Below are 24,671 nucleotides of genomic sequence, written 5' to 3'. Positions count from 1 at the left end.
TACTTTGATTGTAATCCCCCTTCCCAGAAGATTTGATTATGATAAGTATTTAGGAAATAACACTGACAAATGTCAAGTCTGTCCCACCTTGTTTATTAAAATATATATATATATATATATATATATATATATATATACACACACATGTCTGATTGTTTCGAATTAGTTTTCTTAACGATAGCCCAAGGCCTTCACACCTACAGAACAGATCTGACCTCTGTTTAGGTTGATGGTGGGCAAAGCTGTGCTGGAAAATGAGGGGATTATGTAAAGTCACTAAATACAGATTACTGGTAAAAATGTTAAAGGTGTGGTTTGTCCCACCTTCACATGGACAAAAAAGCTAACAAGAGAGTGAGGAAAGTGTCAGTCAAGCACAGTATGTAGAGTTTAGGAAGAAGTCTCAGGCATAATAAGTGAAAACCTAAATGTAGGTGGATCAACTTAAACTTAACTGCGAATCCTTAGTCAGTCAGTCAGTCTGACATTATTATCGGCAAAACATCGGCAACAATCTGTAATACATCTGTAATACATCTGTATCCACTTCATGGATACAGTTAGCTGTTGTCATGTTGTGGGTGTGTGACAGAGCACAGATGTGAAACAATACAGCAAAGAACATGCACTTCTTCACAACAGCTGCTCAGATGCTCACTCTTAAGGAATTTGTGTGTGTGTGTGTGTGTGTGTGTGTGTGTGTGTGTGTGTGTGTGTGTGTGTGTGTGTGTGTGTGTGTGTGTGCGGTAGATGAAAGTTCAAATGCTGATGCATACCTCTGAATCAGCCGGTAAGTCCTCCAACCATATAGGTTGCTTGTCCCTACTCTCGTATACGACCCATAGGGGCGTATCAGCGGCGTATCAGCAGTGTGCTCCTAACAGTCTGTAGGAGCACACTTGTGACAGGGATGCCAGACCTCCGTTGTCATGATGACAATAATAAACACACAGTCAAGACTGTAAACAAATCATCGCGGATAAAAGAAACAACCTTTATTATCACAGAGGACACATGCAGGAAACAAACAGTGGTCTCCTGTGTCTGGGTTGTTTTTTTGGTCGACCCATCCATCCACTTCAACTTCCTCCATAATGTGATCTTGGTCCTGCTTCATGCTACGTCACCTGACTTCCTCCTTTGCTCCCGTCATAATAACTACAGCCATTAGAAAACAGATGACAACAATAACGCATAACTATGGATCGTAATAAGCTGCTTACATATATGACCTATTGACGCATTTCTTACAGGGGAACAGTCTGAATGAGCATAGAAAAAAGCAATAGTAAATACTGATTGCAATTATAGTTAAATAAAAAAGACTCATTTAGCTCAATACCATGCACAAGGATCTATCCAGGATTCTACATAAGTAAATGAATGAATAACACATTTCATATTGTCATCTCACAGGCCTGTCTGCACTCATGCCAAACAGATATTAGTCATCTGCATCCAATTATTTCTCATTTCTGGGAAGCCTTTCCTACAATATGCATTGGCTCCTAGCTGGTTACCTGCTGCTTAGCAACATGGATGCTTGCTACGGGTACAAAGAGGTCCTTCTTTCCAACAATGCCAATGTCAGTTTCATTAAATAATATCAAATGCTAACAACATGAAAAATCAGGGCTTTAATCATTTCTTTTTGTTTTTGTTTAGCCTTCATGGTGAGGCAGAGGCTGTTTTTGTGTTGTCTGAAAATGGAATCACACCAGATAATAGCAGATAGCTCTGATAATGCTTCACATAATTCATGCAGTATTTTGAAATTCTGTCCACGTACAGCTCGATGCAGAAAGGAAGTGAATCTTAGGACATCTTCACAGTCGGTTGATGTCCTATCTTATCTAGGCAGCGAGGCCTGAAGTGAATTTTATATTGGGGGGCAGAGAGATGGAGTGATGAGTCAGCTATGGCTCAGAGGGCTGGGACATATTACACCTATCATTTCACAGAGAAAGGGAAGGAGGAGGGTGCAAGAAAGCTAAGGGTGCAAAACAGAGATTGGCCTTAAGAGAGCAAGAGGGAGAGTTATAGAGCAGGTGACAGATATACGCTAACTCTGCTACCTCTGGGTAAATAGTTTCCCTGACTGCACCACAGAGGCAGACAACACCCGTTACTCTCAAGTGTTGTCTTTCTTGGCTGGTTATAATGACAGTGTAATGGCATCCAGAGCAGTTTCAGCTTTCTTATCTTGATGAATTTGCAAGTGAAGCAGAGTTTTTAGGTGGGCTTCAAATATGCTCAATAATTTGATTTGATCACTCAAAAGTGTAAATGAGGAAGTCTCTGAAGAACAAGAGTTTTTAGAACCTAATCAATTAAATTAGGAGGCAGAGAACAAGAAACATGTACTTAAATACTTTAAATATATTGCCAAATAGATGACTGAACTCACACCTTCGACCCATGATATCACTCAACTAGTTACCACAACCCACACACTAACTAAATCCCCTTTTCCACAGGTCTAAAAGCTGGCATTTGACAGTAATGGAAAAGGGAGTTGGTAGAGACCAAAAACAGAGCTAAAAGAGTGTGAATATTGCACTTGTGGACAGAGGCATAACTCCAAATGAATTATAATGTTGCAGAGTGTGTAAATAAGCAACTAACAAGTTTGCCATAAGCACGAGTTCACAATAAATACAGAAACCTCTCATGTCAAACAATCTCAATCATTTTAACCTTGGCAGACATGATTGTGTTTCAGTCGTACCCTTTGCAAGAAGCTTATTAAGGCTTTTAAGACATTCTCAATGGTGCAGGGTATCAGCATAGTCAGAACATAGTGTGACATTGTGTGTGTTTGTGTATTTTCTCCAGGTGGCCTCAGAGTCCGAGCACTGCATAATCAAGCGTGAACATGAGAAATGCATGGAGATGATTGCGCTGCACAACCCCAGCGATGACCCTGAATTAGGTAAGTGAGGATGTATGAGTTATGTGTGTGTCTGTTCTCACATCCTTCTGTTCGTATAATTTGGCATGAAGCCACAGTTTTCATGGCTCTGCTGCTGGGATTAAATTGTTTACTTCTTGGGTCGCCCAGAAAACACAGAACTGCTGATGAATGTCATGCAACTTTCCGGGAATGAATTAAAAACAGGCTTTTGTTTTTTTTAATACTCGACAATCTGGTATTTTTCAGTTTATCCAATCAGTTTTGAAAAGGTCATATAGGAACATTTAAGGATGACAGACGAGAGTAGCTTTATATCGTGTTCATATTACAAATACATCACCTTGCAAGACCGCTACGCCGCACAGACAACAAGCTGATAAGCAGTTCACAAGCCAAATGTCTGCCTGTAATGTCATGCTGAGCTGCTTTCACATTTTTCCCACATGTCCCTTTTCCAAAAACAGGAAACTTGCTATGTGATTCCTGGAAGCAATTATTTTCTTGGCTACGGATTGTGGTTTTCATTACCAACTGCTGCAGGCCTCCCGCTGCTCGAAAGTTGCACAGCAGACTGCATCTCCCAGCCTGCACTGTGACTCATGGCTTCAATGACAGCCACAAGCTCCTTGAAAAAAAAACAAAAAAAACTTGAAACATAAAAGAGTCACAGTGTGAGATAACAAGTTTAAAGAGGAGAGTGGCTGTAAGTTCAGCTCGTTTTTCATCTGTAGATCTTAAAGGTCGGCCCTGCTCTGTTCCTGTAAAATGCATGTGAGCTTTTAATGTGTTTTTATCTAAAGTTTTATGCTGTGAAGTAATTCAAAGTAAAACTATCATTTATAAAGAACTTGTGCCTAATTTGTTTTCAGTTGAAAACTTGTTCAAATAAGGTATTCTGTTGTCATTCAATCTCCTTATTCCTCTGTAACGTGGGCAGCTTGTTTATTTCTGTATTGAGTCATCCATTTTCAGACTGTATAGTCACATATGTAGGCCTGCCTCTACCCTTTAACTGATCCCTGCCTCCTCCTTCCCTTTCAAAGGAGCCATCCAGTGTTTCTGCTGACAGCAAATCGTTGATTAGGAGATAAAAACGCCTGGTTTGCAGAAATCCGACTTGGGGCTTGAGAAAAAGCAAAGAAAGAGGGGAGAAGAAAAATGAGGAAGCCTGTAAGAGGTGTCCTATTTTAGCTCATTTGGACAATTTTCCTTTCTCTGATTTATCAAGGTCTATTTCTACAAGTGTATTTCCTGATTTATTTGTTATTATACTTTTTAATTGAGGTACTCTAGCCTCCGATTAGTCTGCAGACCATGTGAATATACTACATAAGGATTTGCTGTCAAGTGCTGTAATCATCACCCATCTGAATTTACAAAAGGACCTGCACCTATTATTTTTTAACTAAACCATCTTCATCTGACAGTTTCTCTGATGCTAAATGAGAATGAATTTGATTGAAATTAGTGGTTGGATTTTGGCTACCTAATCACCTATTCAGCTGGATCGATTGACAGATAACAAACTGGCAAATAATTTTCTATCCAGGATTTGCCGATTTCACTTTTCCAATTTGATGATTTGTTGAATTTCTCTTTTTTTTTATCAGGGTGAATCTTTGATTTTTCTCCCTCATCAGTTCTCAACTGTTGGATTGAACATACAAACCATTTGGTGATATCACTTTGGCATTTAGCAAGCTGTTAAAATGTTTCACTATTTTCTGAGATTTTAAAGACCTCGCACTCGATCAGTTGGATAAGAAAATTATCATTTGCTGCAAGGCTTCTTTAGTGATTAGTAAGAAATCAATGACATCCACATGCAGATCTTTCCAGGAGCCTCGTGACATATTTTCCCCTTCAAACCGATCTTTAAAAACAATGAATGGCTGCTCTTTTGACTTGTTGCATGTGAGGAATTAGCTCTGAATTTCTGATCAGTATTCTGTTTCAATTGCATCCCCTGACTCAGATTGCAGAGACCAAATCTCATTCAGTCCTTCAATCAGATCAGCTTCAGTGAGAGAGAATCCATCTGTCTGTGTTTATGTGCATGTACTCAATACCATGCATGTGCAGGACGTGTTTGGTCTGTGTCTTTGCAGCCCAGTGAAGATTCAGCATGCTGTGGGACTGTGTGAGATAGCCAGTGATGCAGACAGAGTGCTTTATTAAGCCGGTTACCTCTGTAGCTCAGTGCGGCTCATTTGGCTCCGATTTGCCCTTTAAAAGGTAATTGGCTTCGTGTCCGGCTCACCAGACAGAACCAAAACAGATTAGAGAGCCAAGCAGAATAGAGAAAGGTCTGCAGACACACACACACACACACACACACACACACACACTCACAGACTCAAAATGCATGCATGTGAACACACACCCAATCAGACTTGCACCTGCCTCTGCAGCGCTATAAAACCACCCAAGCACAAACAACACGGTAAAACTGGAGAGATGGTGAAAGAAAGAAGGGAGGGACGGGGAGGTGCTGAAGATAAAGGACACTGGAGCAGAAAGAAAGAATCTAAGCTGTGATAGCAGCACGGAAAATAAAGGATGTGAGATTTACTGAGAGCATGAGTCGGGTAAAGATGGAGGCAGGCGAGGAGAGGGAGACCAAAACAAAACAAAAGACTGAACTCAGTTAAGTAACATTTGTTTTCAGCCTGTTTGGGACACCAGATGAGTGGATCACATGAGATTAAACTGTAAAAGAAGAAACAAATTAAATCTGAGGTCAGATGCCTCAGATTTGCTTAACTTTCAAACCTATGCCTTTAGTTGCCAGTTCATGGGGTCCACCTACAGCTCAGCTCAAGACATCCTCCCGTCATTACTGTTACCATGATCAGTTTTTGTTGAAACTGTTTTAGAGAAGTGTTGATTCAACCTTACAGTCATTTGGGACGTTGAAGTTCCTGGTGCTTTTGAGTTCTATTTCGTTTTGTTTTCTACTGTCTTGTTCAACCCATTTGGTTCAGAAAATGATCACAGAGTTGCATCACATATTCTAATCACTAACTAAAACTGAACCTTATGACCCTCAATAATGCAGGATTTACTGTAGGACTGTTGCATTACACTGCATTAGTTTGTAGCCAAAATCATAATTTATCACAGCTACTTCACTTTAATACCTGTGGTAAACACACACACACACACACACACACACACACACACACACACACGAAACCCAAAACAAAACACTCATCCCTCTAGATCACATCTCTTTTACTGCTCTGCCATAACCCCATCATAATTATCTACGTTATTTACTAATTGCTGTCCACCTTTTGAGTGCTGGAGGTGAGTTGAGAACAGTGTCATTCTGTCCAAATCTGTGTTGGTGGTGAAATGAAATCGGTGCCGATGAGGTTAAACAGCGGGTGCTAAGATAAAACACTGACAGTGTGCTCAGTAACATGGAGTCTACCAGACTTATTTAGCAGAAAGACAAGGAAGTGATGATTCCTGTGAATGTGTATGTGTGTGTGTGTGTGTGTGTGTTTGTGTGTGTGAGATCTATACTTCCTCTATTGTGTCATGTAGTATTTTTCCTGATTTTGAGTGAGCGTTTAAATGTTCAAGGGTCTGGGGTGGGGGGGGTGGAGGCTATTATGATCAGCAGTGGTATGAAATTATGTTCTTGTGCATAACATCTAATACGTGCAACGACATGTGTAACTGTTGGCAAGAAACGTGCTGCATCTGTTTCCTGTCCTTCCACATAAACTGAGATTGACATAAGAGGAAAAGAGGAAGTTGCTCCCGGACTGACACAGACTCTGCAAAGGGTTGTGTGTCAGCTTATAAGTGTGACAGTGACCCTTAGAAAGACACGTTGTGGTTTGTGAGTCTTCACTAGGCAAGAATTGCAGTGTGTGTGTGTGTGTGTGAGAGATATCATTCGTTTTAGTCCAGTGTTTCAATTAATGTGTTAATTTATCAGCCAGGGTAAATCAATAACAAAACAGGAGGCTTGATTGATGTGTAGTTTTATCCATGTTCCTCTGGGATACAATGTGTTAAAAGCCTAACAGTGTGTGCGATGTGGGGTTTTTTTTTCTGTTGTTGTTCTGCCTGTGATGTTGGAGCAGATCAGCTGCTAACCCCGGGATAGTGACAACAGGTTTACATCATTAGCTCCTTCAGGCTGTGAGCGAAGGGGCACTGTTGAGATGTGGGAGGATGGGGAAAATAGTCCGGTAACGAATGTCATTTTGAGAAAGTAGGTACAGTCGTGGTTGATAGTTGTGTGTCTATGTGCCCATAGATAAATTGTGATGTCAACAGTAACTAATAAAAGTTCAGTATAGTTTTCTGTTGCATTTCACAGGGTTCATTTATACCTGTTACATTAATAGCTTTGGGCACCTTTTAAAGGCACCTTTTCTGACTTTTGACCTGCTCATTCATCATCTTCTTTTAAGGTTTCTATGGAAACACTTTCTGCCTTTTAGATTTAAGTGGTAGCGCAACAGAAAGAGTAATAGTGCCTTTTAATTACCTGAAACTGCTGCTCTCATCAGCTTTACAGGGCTTCATAGTGAGTTTCAGTTCATCCACCTACAACTCTACTGTTTTGATTCTTACTGTTTGGCTAAAGAGTCAAACATTTCCCTCAGGAGTTGGTAGACGCCAAAACAGCTAAAAGCGAGTGAATATTGGACTTAAATTCACCAAGTGGACAGAAACTCAGCTCCAAATGAAGGGTAAATTTGCTCTCGACTACAGGATTTGTAGTTAAGCAACTGTTTGCTAACAAGTTTGCCTCATAAAGGTGTCTGTGTCAGTGTTTGGTTCACAGCTTATTTCTGAGATGTTCACGTAGAAAGTGCACTGCACTTTTACTTATTAACACTGCCTAATTAAAACAAAGTCTTAAACTGACAATGAAAGCTGCTTCTATGTGGACAATAGTTTTGCGCGTGTGGGTGTCATGAAAATGTTCAGTATCTTTGGAAATGAAACGCCATTATCTCGAATTAAATTGCCATAAATTCAATTTAATTCTGTTCAGTTCAATTTGATTAGTGTGACAATTATTTCCTCAGAAAAAATGCTTCATAAGAGCTTCATGCTGACCTCATGTGCTTCTGTTTATCTTGTCCTCTGGCCCTCAGTGTGCCCGTGGATGTGGGACAACTTGACCTGCTGGCAGGCGGCCAGTATAGGTGAAGTTGTGGTGGTGAACTGTCAGGAGCTTTTCCACGACTTCATGAGTCCTGAGGATGGTGAGTGGAACCTGAAGATTACCTGTGTCTCTCAATTGAGTTTCAGAATCATTTTTCATGCAGCTCAATATAGGCTTATTTAGTTTCTAGATATTTTGGGCTTTCAGATACGGGGAAGGTCAGTAGAAACTGTACTGAGGATGGCTGGTCTGAACCTTTCCCTCACTATGTGGACGTCTGCTTCTTCTACGATAACACCACCAAACCTGTAAGTCCTCTACTTCATCTAAATTTCCTATTACGTCGCTATTATATTCAGCACACACACTAACCCTCTTTCTGCATCTCTAGGACTTGTACTACGCATCAGTCAAGGCCCTGTACACAGTTGGATACAGCACATCGCTGGTGTCTCTCACGACAGCCATGGTTATTCTCTGCAGATTTAGGTGAGCACCACAATGTGGCTGGGAACTAGGTTTCATTTAAGCTTGTTTGTAAAATGTTTGAACCATTTGAATAATGAAACTCAAAATATTGTCGGGCCAGATGGAAACAACAAAAAACAAATCAGTAAAAGTGACAGAATCCATGACAAATGAAGGATTTAGTTTGTTTGTTTTACACTGTCCGTATATATTTGCACAGTACTGAGGCACCAAAAGAGAGAGAGAGAGAGATTGATCCAAAAAGTAAATCGCCAGACTAATTCATGATGAAAAAATCAGTAAGTTAGTTCTAGCCCTGCTGGCATTGTCCTGTATCGATATACATATACAGGTCTGTTGAAATTGTGTAAAGCTATTTTGAATTCAAAACTGTCCTGTAACATGTCAGTGCTTTACTGGCAGGCTAAATTATAGCCTTTCTCAGTAGCCCAACTTAATCTGAAAATAACAATATATGTCATGCTGAGCTAAGGCACGCAGTGCAGTGACTAGGCCATAGAACAGTAATGAAAAGAAAATCTAATAAAAACAGCCAGAGGTTCAAAAGGTTCAAGCGTAATGAAAATCATGTTAATTAACCACTGTATCCCAGCTGATCTGATGTGCTGTGAGTGTGAAGACAAAGGTGAGATTAGACATGTTTTCTCCGTCTTCTCTCCAGGAAGCTCCACTGCACCAGAAACTTCATTCACATGAATCTGTTTGTCTCCTTCATCCTGAGAGCCATCTCCGTCTTCATCAAGGACGGTGTGCTGTACGCTCGGGAAGACAGCGAGCACTGCTTCGTACACACAGTCAGTAACAACAGCTAATTCATATACATGCACTGTATGGCCATTTAGAGGCCCTATGATACACACACCGTCTGTGGTTTATGGTTTTCATCAGCAGGAAAGAAAACAGCCATGACCGCTTGTTTGGTTATTATGTATTTTCAATTCACAGGTCTAATTATTTCATTAATTTAAATTTGAAGCAGATAATTACAAAGTGAGGCCTTTATTTTTCTAAATGATCTCTACTCTGAGAAAATAATTGCTGGCAGGTTTGGAGTAAGTATAAGAAGTTTGCGGTGTATTGGCAGTAGCGAAATGTTGTCAGGATTATTGGTTAATCGGTTCCAGAGAGCCTTATTAAAGGGTTTCATCGAGGCGCAGAGAGGAAAACATATGATCAGGCTTGTTCTGTTTGAGATATCAGGCGAGCTTCATAAACAGACTTGCTTGAAACACTCATTCTTTCCTATTTGATATGCACCTTTGAAGGAACCTCAATCACATGCAAATTTTACAAAAAGTAAACACGCAATTAGATGACTAATACTCCCTGATTACAAATGCAGAACAAGCTCTTAGCCTTTGTCTGGTAACAACGCATTGTTCACTGTTGTTAAGCAGGCATGATAAATAAACCTAATTAGGTACGCTAATGGCTTCAGCAAGGCCAGTGGAAATCTTCTACTAGAGGTCCATTAACATATCAATGGTTACTTTGCCCTTTTTTTTGTAACCCCTCTGCTTTACTGCTGTCACCATGGCAACCACAGGTCACATCATGACATGGCAGCACAGACAGTCAGATCAGTGCTGTAATTGGTTGACCCCACTCAAATTATGATGTCTGTTCATTAGCATGAACTCATTAGATCAGAGTCCACCTGACATGAAGGTGGGTCATTCCGGCTGACTGTGAAATTTTAGAGACAGTTTGAATATTCACTCAACTCATGCAAAAAAAAAAAATAATAATTTAGTCCATTTTGTTGTAGCCCTGTCACCCCTGTGACAACAAATCCTTGTTTACACTGTGATTTACTAGAATAAGAACATTTGTCATTTATTGTCTGTCCTGAGCTTTAAAAATAAAGTCTAACCAATAAACTTTGATCTTCCATTTTGAAGCTGCTACCAAGTGCTTACTCATGTTGTACAAAAAGAAGACTTATTTCCTAAGAGTTATTCAATTCTTGCAAAAAAAAAAATGTACTAATGAAAAGTTGCAGTTTTAGTGGGTGTCATGTGGCAAACTATGTCTTGGGCCAGGAGCAGTGAGATGTCATTTTGACATTTTTCGATTTTTCAGTCTTTAAATAAACACAAAATAATGTGTTTAAAGAGCTTTTAGTGCTTTTTAAGTGCTGGTAAACAGATTGCGTTACCTTTGGACAGAACCATGCTAACTTTCTTCCCATTTTCAGTATTTATGCTAAGCTAAGCTAGCTGTCTCCTGGCTCCAGGTTCATAAGAAAGGGGAAGACATGAGAGTGCTATCATTCTTCTCTTCCAAATCTCGTCATAAAAAATAAAATACGTTTACTTCCCAAAATCTCCAGCTATTCTTTGAATAAATGTTTATTTTTTTCAGTTTTTAAAGATCAAACAAATGGCTGATGGCATCTTCATTATTTTTACACTTGTTTATGATATTGCTTCAGAATTAACACAAGCTTCTATCACATTCCCAGGGCCCTAAAAGGATTGTATAACATGAGCAATAGCGCAGATGTGAAATCATCCCTCTACCTTTGCTGCTCTAATGCATCTCCCCCCTGTGTTTCTCTCTGTGAAGGTGGCGTGTAAAGCAGTGATGGTTTTCTTCCATTACTGTGTGATGTCCAACTATTTCTGGCTGTTCATTGAAGGTCTGTATCTCTTCACTCTGCTGGTGGAGACCTTCTTTCCTGAGAGACGATACTTCTACTGGTACACCATAGTAGGGTGGGGTGAGTGTCTGTTTCTGACTGATTGTCATTAGCGGTGGAAAGTGGAAACAACTGTCTCACTAACATTAATTTTTGACCTTCAAAATTCAGTTTTCTTGTTCCTGTCTTTGAGCACATTTGTTTTTTTAGACCATTTTTTAAATATATCTATAGGATATAGGGACAGAGAGAGAGAGTTCAGTGAGATATATTATTTTGAATGTAACAGTCATGATTTTTATCCTCTTAAGAGTATGTGTTTGTTAATATGAGATAAAAACAAATAATGCTCTATTGTGGAAGTCCTGGAGGTCTTGTTAAAAAACATTTTTATTTTCCAAGGCCTTTGAGATTTTATTTTGAATTTCCAATGCATGTTTTTAAAAACCTTAGTAAAATACAAGCAGAAATATCATCTTGAGGCGGTTTAGATTTCATCTTCTGCTGATTATGTTGACGACCTGTAATAATTATCTTTTTTCTGTTTTTTCTGAAAATGAAAACAGTATAAATAGGCTCACAACCACAAATATATGAATCTGTTATTTCACTTTGTGTTGGCATGTACTGTAGTTATGACAAATGTACTGTATTTTTGATGACTGTTATCACAGGAACTCCCACCATTTGTGTGACGGTCTGGGCAGTTCTGAGGCTCCATTTTCATGACACTGGGTATGTCCCTCCCTACTTCATATTTGAATAGTGGAAAATAGTAGATAAAGTGCATTTATTCAAGTACTGTTCTAGAGTACAATTTTGAAGTACTTGTACTTTGAGTATTTTTAATTTTCTGCTACTCCACTATGCAAATACAGCTCTATATTTATTTATTTGATCATGTCAGTAAATAGTTACTTTTCAGACTCTGATTAATTAAACAAAATATAATCAACTAATAAATAAGGATGTAGCATTATAGGGTAAAATAGATTTTATTGATCTCCATGGTAAAATTCACAAGCAGTACAGCAGTGTATGAAGTATTGAATATTAGCCCCACTTTTACCAGCTGCAACAAGTGATACTTGCACATTAATAAATCAATAAATATAATCAATGGATACGATATAAGGAAGAAATGCATGTCGACTGTGAACCACTGTGAAACGGAGGCTGTTGGGATGCTGATAATCAAACACTGAAGTCTAAAGCTGTGTGAAGATGATTCCTCACACATGTATCTCCTTTTCATCCTGCACAATTTAGGATGAAGACGAGATATGCAGCTGCAGGAATTTAGGGGAACGCATGACACCCATAAGGGAAACAACTCTGTTCGTTGTTGACATAACCATGGGTTATTTCATTTATGCTGACAATATTTTTAAAATCTAATTTTTGAAAACCGATCATGTGTTGCATGGGATTAAGTGAGCCACCTATGTTTGACATGCAAATTCATTTAACAAGCCCCTGTGATTTGACTACCTTTAACTCCATCTTCCTTTTTTTATAATATACTGTGCACAATAAGTCATTTAATATATAAGAGTAAGAAAAAATAAAATTGGCATATCTACATGTATTAGACAGATTTTTTTTATTCTCAATTGTCAGGCTTTTTTTCCATTTATATCCTCCGCCTCCCTCTGACCTTCTCCCTCCCTTACTCTGCAAATGGCCACCTGATTGATGCACTGTACGGTGCCATGCATTACCAGATGTGGAGAAAAATTGAAGATGTGTATGCTGAATGATTATTGATCGACACTGTGGTCCTCCTCCTCCAGATGCTGGGATACAAATGAGAACACTGCCCTCTGGTGGGTGATCAAAGGACCAGTCGTGGCCTCTATAATGGTATGGCAGATGCTGATATGTTCATTCAGTTTCTCTTGTGTATTTATTTTTGCACAGCTCATCTGTTGTTTGCCTCACTGGAATTCAATTCATGACAGATTTATTATATTTCTGTTTTTTAATTTTTTTCCTCAGATCAATTTTGTCCTCTTCATTGGAATTATTATTATCCTGGTCCAGAAGCTCCAGTCGCCTGATATCGGAGGCAATGAATCAAGCATTTACCTGTAAGTTACAACGGTCTAATTCACTAAACACCTGTATGTCTTCAGAAAAGTCAAAACTGAATGTGTGTGTGTGTGTTTGTTTGTGTGTGCGCGTGTGGAGAGTAGAATACTTAATAAAATGTTTATCATAGAAATCAGTTAATTACATTGGATTTGAGATTTCTAACACACTGTGTACATAAACAACCTTTAAAAATGTTTTATTTACCTTTGCTTAAAGGATAATCTTGTCTGTATTTCTCTATAGTCAACAAATCCCATGAAAAGACCAAAACCAACAATTAATTCATTTTACGAACAACTGTTGCCGGTGTATCTAAAGCCTCATTTAGCTTATTCCTCTCTGCCGTACAGCTCCACTGTTGCACAAAAACTATAATCTACTATATGAGCCACGTTATGAGCCACATAATGAGCCACATTATTGCACAGGGTGACATGTTCAGTCATTACAATAAACATGGAAACTGTTTAAACAGTCAGCTCCACAAACACTATCCTGCTGCTGTAAGTTCTCTCTAGAGAACCGAATGTCTATTCATCCACTGATGAAAATAGTCCCCCCCAAAATGCATATTTACTCCCATTTATTTGTTATTTTTATAAACTACAGTGCCCTCCTGTTTCAGGGAATGACCAAGCCTTTTAATGTATTTGTGAACTTATTTAAAAATTTACAGTAGAACAAACATGTTTGGGGCTGCATTGAGAGATAATAATATAATGATGATAACTTTATTTGCATAGCATCTTTAAAAACAGGGTTGACAATGTGCTTTGACAGACTAATATAAAGCGATGGTAATCAAAAGCACGACCAAAGCAGAGTTACAGAGGGGAAACAAATAATATATTTCAATATAAATAAGGAGGGAGCACATGCCATATTTAAAAAGAAAAACAAACAAAAAAAAAAGATACAGAGGCAATAAAAAGATAGAATTAAGACAACATCATATAAAAGCAAATCTATAATAATGACTTTTAAGAAGTGATGGACAAACACATTGTTGGTTTTGGTCTTTTTGAGGGATTTGTTGACAATAGGAAAAAAAAATTGAAAACACAATAACATCAGCCTTTTCCCTTTAATGAGACATCAGATGACACCCTGGACGCTAAATGAAAAACTCCTCCTTCTGAACTAATTCTGGTCTATTTCCCTTTTTTTCCCTTTGGATCAATGGGCACTGTCCCTTTAAACACATTATCTAACATTTGAATAAACAAAAGAGCCATTTTCAGACAGGAGCCATGCACCCATAAATGGATTGAAGAAAAGCCATAGCAGTCTTATTTACAAATTTTTACCATTGACTCTCTGATGTGTCCTCCAAGACATTTTCAGAACAGACTCATTTGTGCTACCTGTTGGCAGGAAGCTTGAGCCTCATTATGGAGTTGTACTGTAGCCAGACACCACTCCTGTTCTGCTCCCACAGGATAGTGTCTTTTGAGGCCCTGCAGATAATGTCATTCTCATCTGTTGCTGAGACTTGTACGTGCGTGACCAAGTGTGAAGATGTGTGCGATGTGTGTGCTGTGTGAGACTGTGTGTCTGTGTCCCTAAAGACACTGTCTTTGTTGTATTGTTGTGTTGTCTTTGTGCTGTGTAGCAGCTGTGCTCAGAAATGCTTCAGTGAGCCCACACAGGCTGTTCAGCATTCGTGCAGGATGTCAGAGTTATCTACCATCACACTGTAAGTGTGTGTGTGTGTGCGTGTGTGTGTGTGTGTCTGTCTGTCTATGTCGACCGCATGTGTGTAACCAAGGGTTGTTAAAGTCTTTTAATGGTCTGGATTCCCAAATGCATACTCTCCCTCACACACTAATTCATGCACGTTTGTACTTCTGTACCTGTGAGGACCCTCATTGACATAATGTGTTCCCTCACCCCTAACCCTAACCTTCACCATCACAGTCACACGCCTAACACCAACTCTTATCCTAACCCAAACCTAAAGAAAGGCTCATTATACACGTTTATTTGCTTCCAGACTGAAAGATTACTTTTTTTTACCACGTCAAAAGGATGTTTCCGGCGTGGAAGCTGCAGCCATTGTGAAAATATCAAACAGGATTAAGTCTTCACTGGTGTTTACACTAACAAGATAAATGTCTGTCACCAGGAGTGTCCCTGTGAGTGGTTTTACTTTGGCAGGACTAAGTGGAAATTTAAGGACAGAATTGCTAAACATACAAAAAACATAAATATGGTATAAGAGTTGGTCATGAGGAATATTCCATTGGAAGATTTTACAAAACTACACAATGGCACTAACCCTGATTGTCTGAGTAGTTGCCATTGAGGTCATCCCTGAGTCGATTAGAGGGTGAGATAGATTAATGTAATACTTCAGAAGGAAACCATTTGGCTATTAACAGTTAATGATTGATTTTAGTCCATTTTTGTTGGAGTAATGTGAAAGTTGTGTTTTTTGACTGTGGAGACCTCCTTTATATTGTGTAAATCTCATAATTTTTATGAGGAATTTCTTTTGAAATGTTTTTCTCTCTGGAATTTTTAAATAAAATTTCTCATTTGATTCTTGTACGTTTCACTGTGAAGACAGACAGTTTGATTTCTGTAGCCCCGCCTTCCCTCTAACCACACTCCTGTAACTCACTTGTGTCATGTCTTGTGCCACTTAAGTGTCTGTGTTTGTATTTTATTTCCACACCATGCTGAAGGCTTCCAGCCAAAACGCATCGGTGTCAGCCATGTAAACCTGTGACTGTTTTCCTCCTGCTTGCTAACCTAAACCTCATTCTAACCTGAACCTTAAAACCAAGTCGTTTGAAGGCTTAGCCCAAAGTGAGGACAGCCAAACACTACACTTCACTACAACTCAAAGCGGTCCTCACAAAGGTAAATGTGCAAGGGCAAACAAATACACAAAGACACACATAGAAACAACTTGAGGAATCAGTAGTTTTTTTTATTTGTTTTATCTCAGATTTGTTTTTCTTGTGCTCATGGAGAGACAGTGGCACAAAATGTCATATCTACTTTTTGATCTACTTTTAATTTTCTCATATCTCACAGTGAAAGAGTTCACAGTATAACTGACTGTTTTAAGGTCCCGGTGTCATTGGACTACACCGTAAGAACCACTGTGTTGTACATTTACATCTTCCATTTTTAAGGTGTCATCTGTTGTGACACCTTAAATCTGTTCTTTGCGTTATTCTGTCTATCTGTGTGACTACAGCGGTAGACTGCTTGTTGACAATAATGTGTTTGGTCTGGTTTTTTAATGGCAATATATTAATAGCTGTCAACAAATCCCATTTAAAGACTGAAACCAACAACATGTTAGTCCATCACTCTGTATGTCGCACTCAGCCCTAAGCTCATTTCTTCCTACAGAAGATATAAATCTTGAAAAACATAAATGTGTAGGTTCTGCTTTTCTTTAAAAAAAAAAAAAAAGGGACCCAGTGATTTCCTGAAACAGGTGGGCGCTGTGGTTTTTAGCAGAATTTACTCACACAGCAGTAAATGCTGCTTATAGATCAGTTTATGTTGGTTTTGGTCTTTTCATGGGATTTGAGAAATACATGAGAAAATAAAAAAATAAAACCAAAATAAATAAATTAAAATCCAACAGAGAAATATGATTAAGCCTAAATATTAAATAAAATAAGCAGAGCTCTTGATTTCATTTAAGAGATTAAGAAGCATTTATTTGTAAATGTGTGGTTTGACTAAAAAGTAGAATCTGTATATAAAAGACAAGGTCACATCAATAGGCAGAAACAATGTCACGACATTGCATCTGTGGCTCTGTTCTTGCATCACATCCAGACAACCAGCAGCAGTAAAGCATGTTCACATTAGACTTACACCTCAGTTTCATTAAACTGTGTTATGTGTGTGTGTGTGTGTGTGCACAGGCGTCTGGCGCGCTCCACCCTGCTGCTTATCCCTCTGTTTGGCATTCACTACACTGTGTTCGCCTTCTCACCTGAAGATGTCAGCAAGAGGGAGAGGCTGGTCTTTGAACTGGGACTGGGATCCTTCCAGGTACTCTCTTAGAGCTCCTCGAACGTCCGCTTTCAATCAAGGGGAAATACCAGATGATGAATGAGAGAACATAATGGGATAATAAATCATCCGAGTATACAGGCTACAAAGAGACTCTTAAGGAGGCTGACAGTGATATTCAAACCTTGTCCTCTTACTATCCACAGCTAAGCAGAGAGGAGGAAATGTACAGATTGGTAGACATTTCTTCTAGTTTCCTGATGCCACATTTTAATTCCCTGGTACTGAATCTTCGTAACTGTCAACACAGAACATTTTGTAGTTCAGCTTTAAATAGTGATGGTCAGACTCTTTTTGATACATCTTTGGCCTTTTCTGATATTATGGAAAAATAAAAACATATTTCCATCTTATTCACACTTCCATCTCCATTCTCCTCCTCAGGGCTTTGTGGTCGCTGTCCTCTACTGTTTCCTCAATGGAGAGGTAAGCTTTTGTTCTGATACCACAATTGCTCTTAATTCTATTTTTGATGTACAAAGCGCACTGCTGGGAGCATTAGGATTATTTAGTATAGATGTCTGTGTTTGTAATTACATGTACTGATTTATTACCCAGAAAGCATTACATAAATTTTAAGAGTTTGTTTATGTATTCGTAAACAGTTAAAATTTTCTCCTGTAAGACAATTGTAGCTGGTGTTAATGAACTATTGATAACACACTGTGACATAGCTGTATTCATATTTAATTATACAAATGAAAAGATTCTTCCAGCGTGTTATTAAACATTAATTACATTCAGAAAAGTATTCTCTAACAAAAGCTCAAGCTGAGCTTGAGGGTTCACACTTTACTTGGGGAATAGACTGACAAAAAACTTCCACTTCCTAGATTTCTTCCAAATCTTCCAGTTACAGGCATTTGCTCAGATGTAACAGAGAGTGAATAAAATGTATTCATAGAAAAATAAATACACTGTTAATTGATAAACCTAACAAATATGATTACAATTAGTACTTTGTTAACAATACAATTAAAACAGTAATACAGTAATACTTCATTTTTCATGTTTTACAAATCTTTAACAACAAAAATACAAGACTCATATAAATCCTGATTAATATGACATTGTAATATTCCTTTTATTTAAATTACAACAATTAAAGTAGTTTCATTCAGCCATTACTGAAGAACGCCTCTGTTGAATGAGTGACTAATTTATGTGAATGTAGGTTCTGTGTTGTACTATGAGAGCAGGGACGAAATTGACAATTTTTGCCAAATGAGTATTGGCAAGCATACAACATAATGTACAGTTACACTGTAAAATCACACTTGCTAATGGAAACAGTGACATCAGTTCTCAAATGAATGAAAAGAAATAATACACATATAAGTCTGTGTTTCCACTGTCAATTGTCAGCTTCCTCATCAACAACGATAAAACAGGTCCATGGACAAATTCTTATTGTTGACCCCCAGATGTAAAATATGAAGTCTTGTTATATGTGGTTGCAGCTTTGCTATATTATATTCAGTCATTCACTAACTGTTTATACAGCAGTTACAAATGCTTCACAGGGCCCACCAAAGTACAGTGTACTGTACCTTTTCATGGAGCTGGTACAGCTTAAAGTACATTAAAAATGACCTTGTGAAGTTTCTCCCTGAAGGTGCAGTCGGAGATCAAGAGGAAATGGCGCAGCTGGACGGTGAACCGGTATTTTGCTGTGGACCTGAAGCAGCAGAGGCACCCTTCGTTGGCCAGTAGTGGGGTGAACGGCGGGACTCAACTGTCAATCCTCAGCAAGAGCAGCTCCCAGATACGCATGTCCAGCCCGCTGGCGGAGAACGCCAACATCAGCCTCCCCACCTGAGCATTTGATTGGCCGGAGTCAACTTCAAGGTGCCGTTCCACTAACGTACATCCAGACCAACCAGAACAGACCAAAGTGGCCCCTCACACCTTATATATTTTGTAGTTTGGCCTTTAGACAATGAGGTATTTCTAAAAGCATTTACCGGAGATTCATTAGAGGTGCATAGCTGGCTTTCATACTTAAGAATTTAATTTAGTTATACAATATAATTGTACTTATTTAACTATTTTTAGTACTGCAGTTGACTCTGTAGGTTGCAAACTTTTATGATTAATGATGCACTTAATATTTTTACAAACAACTCAAATTCCACTGCATCTGTTAAAATATAAAGGAGATATTAGGAATTCCCTTTCTGACAATATTTTTTATGTCAAATAGTCCCTTTTATTGTTTTATTTATAAATGATATTAACATGGAGGTCGTTCCAAAAGAAACACTACAAGTTGTAAAAAAGATTAATCGTTAAATATCAAATGTAGGGGTCATATTTGGCTGTTGGTGTAAAGTAAATGTGCTTCAAAGTGCCATACAGGTTGCCTGACTGGATCTGATCTCATAACAGTCCAAAGTTAAACATCAACCAAACCGTCGCCTTGCTTGTACAAATGCTTACTGTTTAAATGTTTCATCTTGAATTTAAACATTTTTCTACAATCAGCCATAAGTACAGAGTATGTCAAAAGATATATCAACAACTCATGGACTTTGTAAATAGTTACTTTTGTTTCTAGATCAGAATTTCTTTCTTTTGCATAACACAGTATTGTAATGACCTTTTCAAACAAAAGGAACTGGAGCCCAAATCTGTAGACTTCATCACATATCCTGAAGACCGAGAAGATCCTGCCCACTCTATTCTGAACTATCTGTTTGTATTTGATAATGAAAAAAAATGACACAATATATATAGGAACACCAAAATAGTGCCAAAATAAATGAGTGTTGAAGAGCAGTGATTTCCAACCTGGGAGTCACAAGATGAACTAATTTAGGAAAGAAGAACATTTTTCTTCTCCATAAAATTATATTTATTTCATAAGAAAATGTATGTTTGCTTTTTTCTTATTGGATAAATTCACCTATTCCGGCCTCTAAAAATATTCCGATTAAATAAGCTGAGGTTGCAAACCACTGCTGTGGAGGATATGACAGCACATTATGAGGGAATCTAAAATGTATTTAAATAAAGAAAAATACTCAGAAAGTCTACACTCTGAACTGACAGAGTTAGAGGTCTGTTGTACAACACTAGTATCCTCCAGTCGGTTTTCCCTTTCACAGACATGACGGACATGTTTTTGCAGACTGTGAACACAAAAAGTACATGTGCCATTTAGTGGAAGCTTTTATCCAAAGCTCCTCATAGTGCCATGAGTTTATATGTGCTGTGTTTATATTGTAAGCAGTGATAACGCTCTTAAAGATAACGAGATCCTTTGCTCTTTTCCTCTGAGCTTCAATCCATCGTGCCATATCAAATTGCTCTTCATTTTAAATTTTGAAATGAACCATCTTCTACACTATTCCAAAGTGCCTAGTCAGTCACAAATAGCTATCGCTTTTATTTACAGTACAATGAACAGATAAGTTAAAGGTGTAGTAAGAGTCATTTCCCGCAAAGAATGTACAGAGCAGTGTGTTTTATTGTGGATGACTTTGCAGAACTGTGCTTTTTATCATTGTGTGCAACAAAAATGAAAATATTTTGCTTATTTATTGCTTACATTCTTCTTTTTCCACTTTTTAATAACTTCTCTTTTTTTTTTAATTATGACATGTTTTACAGGACTCGATAGCTCTACATAATTGCAGCTTTTTTTTTGTCTTTTGGGCTCAACTATATTCCATTCAAGATAAAAGATACCTGCAGGTCCATCTCAATTCAGCACTAATGTCAAACACATAAACAGCTTCAAAACAATAAGAAACAATACACACTGTAACAGTCAACATAAAATGCTTTAATGTGACAGCTCTTGACAATCTGAGTGTTGCCCATTTTTCTCTTTTCTGTTTTTCTTTTGGTGCACAAACAAGCTAACAAACAATAATCTAGGGGGAAATTATTTAATTTAAGGTTGGGAATTGTTTAATAAGATGAAATGTGAAATGATGTGTACAGGAGGATTTTTCCACCATATTTACTCAAGATATTTATTTTTTGTACTGTCATCTGAGTGGATTAAAAGAATGTAGTAACTTAAAACAATTAATTGGTGATATTGTTGAGCATATAAGGATGTATATTTATTTTCCACAAACCAGTGCCATGTGAAATGACTCAATGTACAGTCCATATGCTTTTCTCTGTGTAATAGTTGTGCGACTCATAGTCAAAGTGCCATAAATATAGTGCCATAAGTGGTGACAGTGGGAGATGTGTGGCACAATGTCTCTCTGCTGATTTTAAAGAGAAGACAAACACATAAGGGAAATTGCTGTCCAAAGCTGCAGAAGCTATGTAGAGATATAAAACAGACATAACCTCTAAAAACCAAGTTAAAAAAATACACACAACTGAAGAGTTGCATGTTCAAGGCATCTGCTTGGCTGCTTTTGGACAAAACAGTGAGTGTGAGACAAGATACTAGAAGTTTAAAGTAGAAAAGATGGTTTTGTTTGATTAAGGTGTAAGAAATGAATGAATGAACAGATAAAACACAAAGTGTGTGCAAGGGTGAAATAAAAACCACTCTGCTGCTGCTTAGGTGTTCTATCACCAGCCGTCACTCTGAGTCTGAATCAGCTCAGATGGAAACGACCATGTCTCAAAGCTGTTACTGTCTGTGAAAAAAAAGAACAGAGGAAAACTCCTTACTTGACCATGTCTGCGCTGTATATTTGTTTACCACAAGATGGCAGAAAAGTGTTAGAATTTTAGTTTGATATTTTGATAGAGAGGGGGAATTTTAACCAGCACTGATTTGCTTTTTGAGCCTATTGAGTATTTTGGGTTTTGGGTGAAAATACCTATATGCCACAAGGTCAACAGTGTTCACACTACTTTTTGAGATTTGCAATCACATAAATCAGCAAACAAACCTATGAGTTGAAAGTTTCTGAATAAGGCCCAATGTGCAACATTGGAACAGTTAAGAGTTTTTGTTATAGCGCAATCATCTCAAATCCCCCCCAATTTTTTTTTTTTTAAACCTAAAGAAAACTGAGTTTAAAATCACCTTTTGGGATGGGAAGAATTGGCAGCACTTTGCGCTACAACAAAATCAAGCAGTGTAAATTTTAGCTTTATTTGGCTAAAACTAACTGTACCTCTCTTCACAAACGAGTTTACAGTTAGTTTAGCATTATGCTTTCAATATGTGTCAAAAAAAACAAAACAACCCTTGACATATTTTCTTAGAGCAATAGTTTGACATTTTTGGAAATAAGCTAATTCCCTTTTATTCTGGGAGTTAGATTAGAAGATTGATACCACTGTCATGTGTGCATGTTAAATATGAAGCTACTGCTAGCCAGTTAGCCTAGCTTAGCACTGGAAACAGCTAACCTGGTTCTGTACAAAGGGAACACCTCTAAAACTCACCTAACTCCCCATAAAACTGCCTTATAAATTCAATTTTTTGTCAGATATATAATATAGATATAACATAACAAGATATAATTTGGCAAGAAGCTCATTTTTGCAAGCTAGCACTTCCCCCTCAGCTAGCAGATAAAACAGCAAGCTAATACATGTTAGCTAACAACTAGCTTGGGATTAGGATTTCTGCAGGGTTCATTAAGTTAAATTTAAGACTTTTTTAGACATTTTTAATACCACATAGAATTAAATGTAATGATTGTTTCACGGTCATACTGGTCAAATTATGAAAAATGTCCCTGCTGGTTTTCATTCAAAATGTTCATACTTCAAGTGCAAGAATTTATTTATATTTATATTTACTTTCTCAACATCTCCCAGCTTTATATAAATCCAAACAAATTAAAAATTGAATATAACCTAGGCCTGGATATGCAGCAGAAAATGGAAGGATGACTGTATTTATTAATTATTAGGTTCACTTATGAATTTTACATGTCAGAGATGTGGAGTACTGGGGATTTTCAGTCAGTTTTTGCTAGAATCACACACAAAACATTTTTAAAATAACATTATTGCCAACGGCAGGCTAGAAAAGTTATGTAAAGAACAACTTCTACCATCTTAAGCCATTTCCAGACCTGCAGATACTCTGTTGATAGTAGCTAGCTGTTCATCGTTCACCAGTAAATAAAACAACTAGTTACTTGATATTAGCTACAAGCAGTTCCTCCATGTCCAGTCTTTGTGGTATCAATGTTCTCATTTAAATCTCAGCAAAAAAAAAAAAAAAAAAGTGAGAATAAGCATTTTCCCAAACTGTTGAATTTATGTTTTAAATGTAACTATTCTCTGTGGGGTAGCCTATATCTCTGTGTTTAGATGCCTTTTCTTTGGCAGTTGTGCCTGTTGAGCCAGTTTTATCAAGTGTTGAGTATGTGTAATTTATTTTGATTGCCAATAAATTTTTGAATGTACCATTGTTGCTCAGCTGCTCTTAAATGTCGCCTGCTATGAATTTGCCATGGTGTACAAATGATGTCTTTTCTTGATCATATATACAGTATACTGTATATGTATATTTTTGGCACACAGGTGGACCTCTTGATGAAGACCTGTAATGTTTGTGACCGTGTTTTTGTACATTTATGTTTATGTACCAGTTTTCAGAGCGTGTGTGTCTGAGTATGTTTGAAGGTTGGAGAGATTGTATTCTGTGCGCATGTGTATGTAATGACAAGCATTCATGATGATATAATTAACTTAAATGTGAAAAAATATAAACTTTCATCCAACTTTGTTCTACCTGTGACAGTGTGTCATGTGTAACATGCGTTCTGGTGTCCAACATTCATGTCCCAGTTTGTGTATATTTGACTGCAAAATAAATCTATCTATGGTAAGTTTTTGTGAAGCTTATGATTCATTTTGCAGCGTGTAGTTATAGTTTTAATTTTTTTAAATAAGAGGGGAAATTTTGAGGGACGTTTTAACTGTTGAATAAAATACTAGTTGAAAATAGATTGACTTTAAATTTTAACACCAGCGCATTTTGTTGCTCTCCTTTTCAATTTTTTATCCTTTCCTATTTTTTTTTTCATTCAAATCCAAATCAACATACAACATATAAAACATTGAACTATCCACTGAACATTTTCTTTGTCAGTACCACTTCACGCTCTGAAATCCAAATTTACAATATGGATGAAGTTTAAAGGCCAAACACAAAAACGGACCATAAAAAGTCTTATTTATTACTATGCTATTCCCTACCTACATTATGCCAACCCTCACTAGATTGACAAGGACAACACTGAAAATGCAGTACGTTTAATGTAAAATAAAGTGCACTATTAAATCATATTGGATACAGTCAAAGTGTTTAATGTAACAATACAGTGTTTTATTCATGGTCTATAAAAAAATAAATAAAAATCTAGGGATGCACCAATCTGTCTTTTCCGCCACCAGCTATGATTCTGAAA

General features: G+C 37.6%; 1 protein-coding gene across 6 annotated transcripts in view; it reads left to right on the top strand.

Moving 5' to 3' along the window:
• LOC139628874 (pituitary adenylate cyclase-activating polypeptide type I receptor-like) overlaps positions 1-24,092 on the top strand; it is a 30,006-nt gene extending 5,914 nt beyond the window's left edge. The window contains exons 1-14 of one of the 6 annotated variants that reach the window (XM_071491006.1): positions 2,836-2,932; positions 3,379-5,560; positions 8,041-8,151; positions 8,259-8,359; positions 8,443-8,540; positions 9,202-9,334; positions 11,109-11,262; positions 11,856-11,916; positions 12,975-13,044; positions 13,180-13,271; positions 14,888-14,971; positions 17,169-17,298; positions 17,704-17,745; positions 18,935-24,092. In XM_071491006.1, the coding sequence (XP_071347107.1) occupies positions 5,494-5,560; positions 8,041-8,151; positions 8,259-8,359; positions 8,443-8,540; positions 9,202-9,334; positions 11,109-11,262; positions 11,856-11,916; positions 12,975-13,044; positions 13,180-13,271; positions 14,888-14,971; positions 17,169-17,298; positions 17,704-17,745; positions 18,935-19,138 (1,347 nt within the window). In that variant the 5' untranslated portion in view covers positions 2,836-2,932; positions 3,379-5,493 and the 3' untranslated portion in view covers positions 19,139-24,092. Of the gene's footprint in view, positions 1-2,835; positions 2,933-3,378; positions 7,630-8,040; positions 8,152-8,258; positions 8,360-8,442; positions 8,541-9,201; positions 9,335-11,108; positions 11,263-11,855; positions 11,917-12,974; positions 13,045-13,179; positions 13,272-14,887; positions 14,972-17,168; positions 17,299-17,703; positions 17,746-18,921 lie in introns of those variants that run through there. The other 5 variants (XM_071491009.1, XM_071491008.1, XM_071491005.1 and 2 more) reach the window with 5 other exon arrangements.
• Positions 24,093-24,671: the final 579 nt, after the last annotated feature.

This window comes from Trachinotus anak, unplaced genomic scaffold (assembly GCF_046630095.1).
Source record: "Trachinotus anak isolate AG129_WGS33_773 ecotype Australia unplaced genomic scaffold, CSIRO_AGI_Tana_v1 ptg000012l, whole genome shotgun sequence".
Lineage (NCBI taxonomy): Eukaryota > Metazoa > Chordata > Actinopteri > Carangiformes > Carangidae > Trachinotus > Trachinotus anak.
This window is presented reverse-complemented; position numbering and strand designations above follow the sequence as displayed.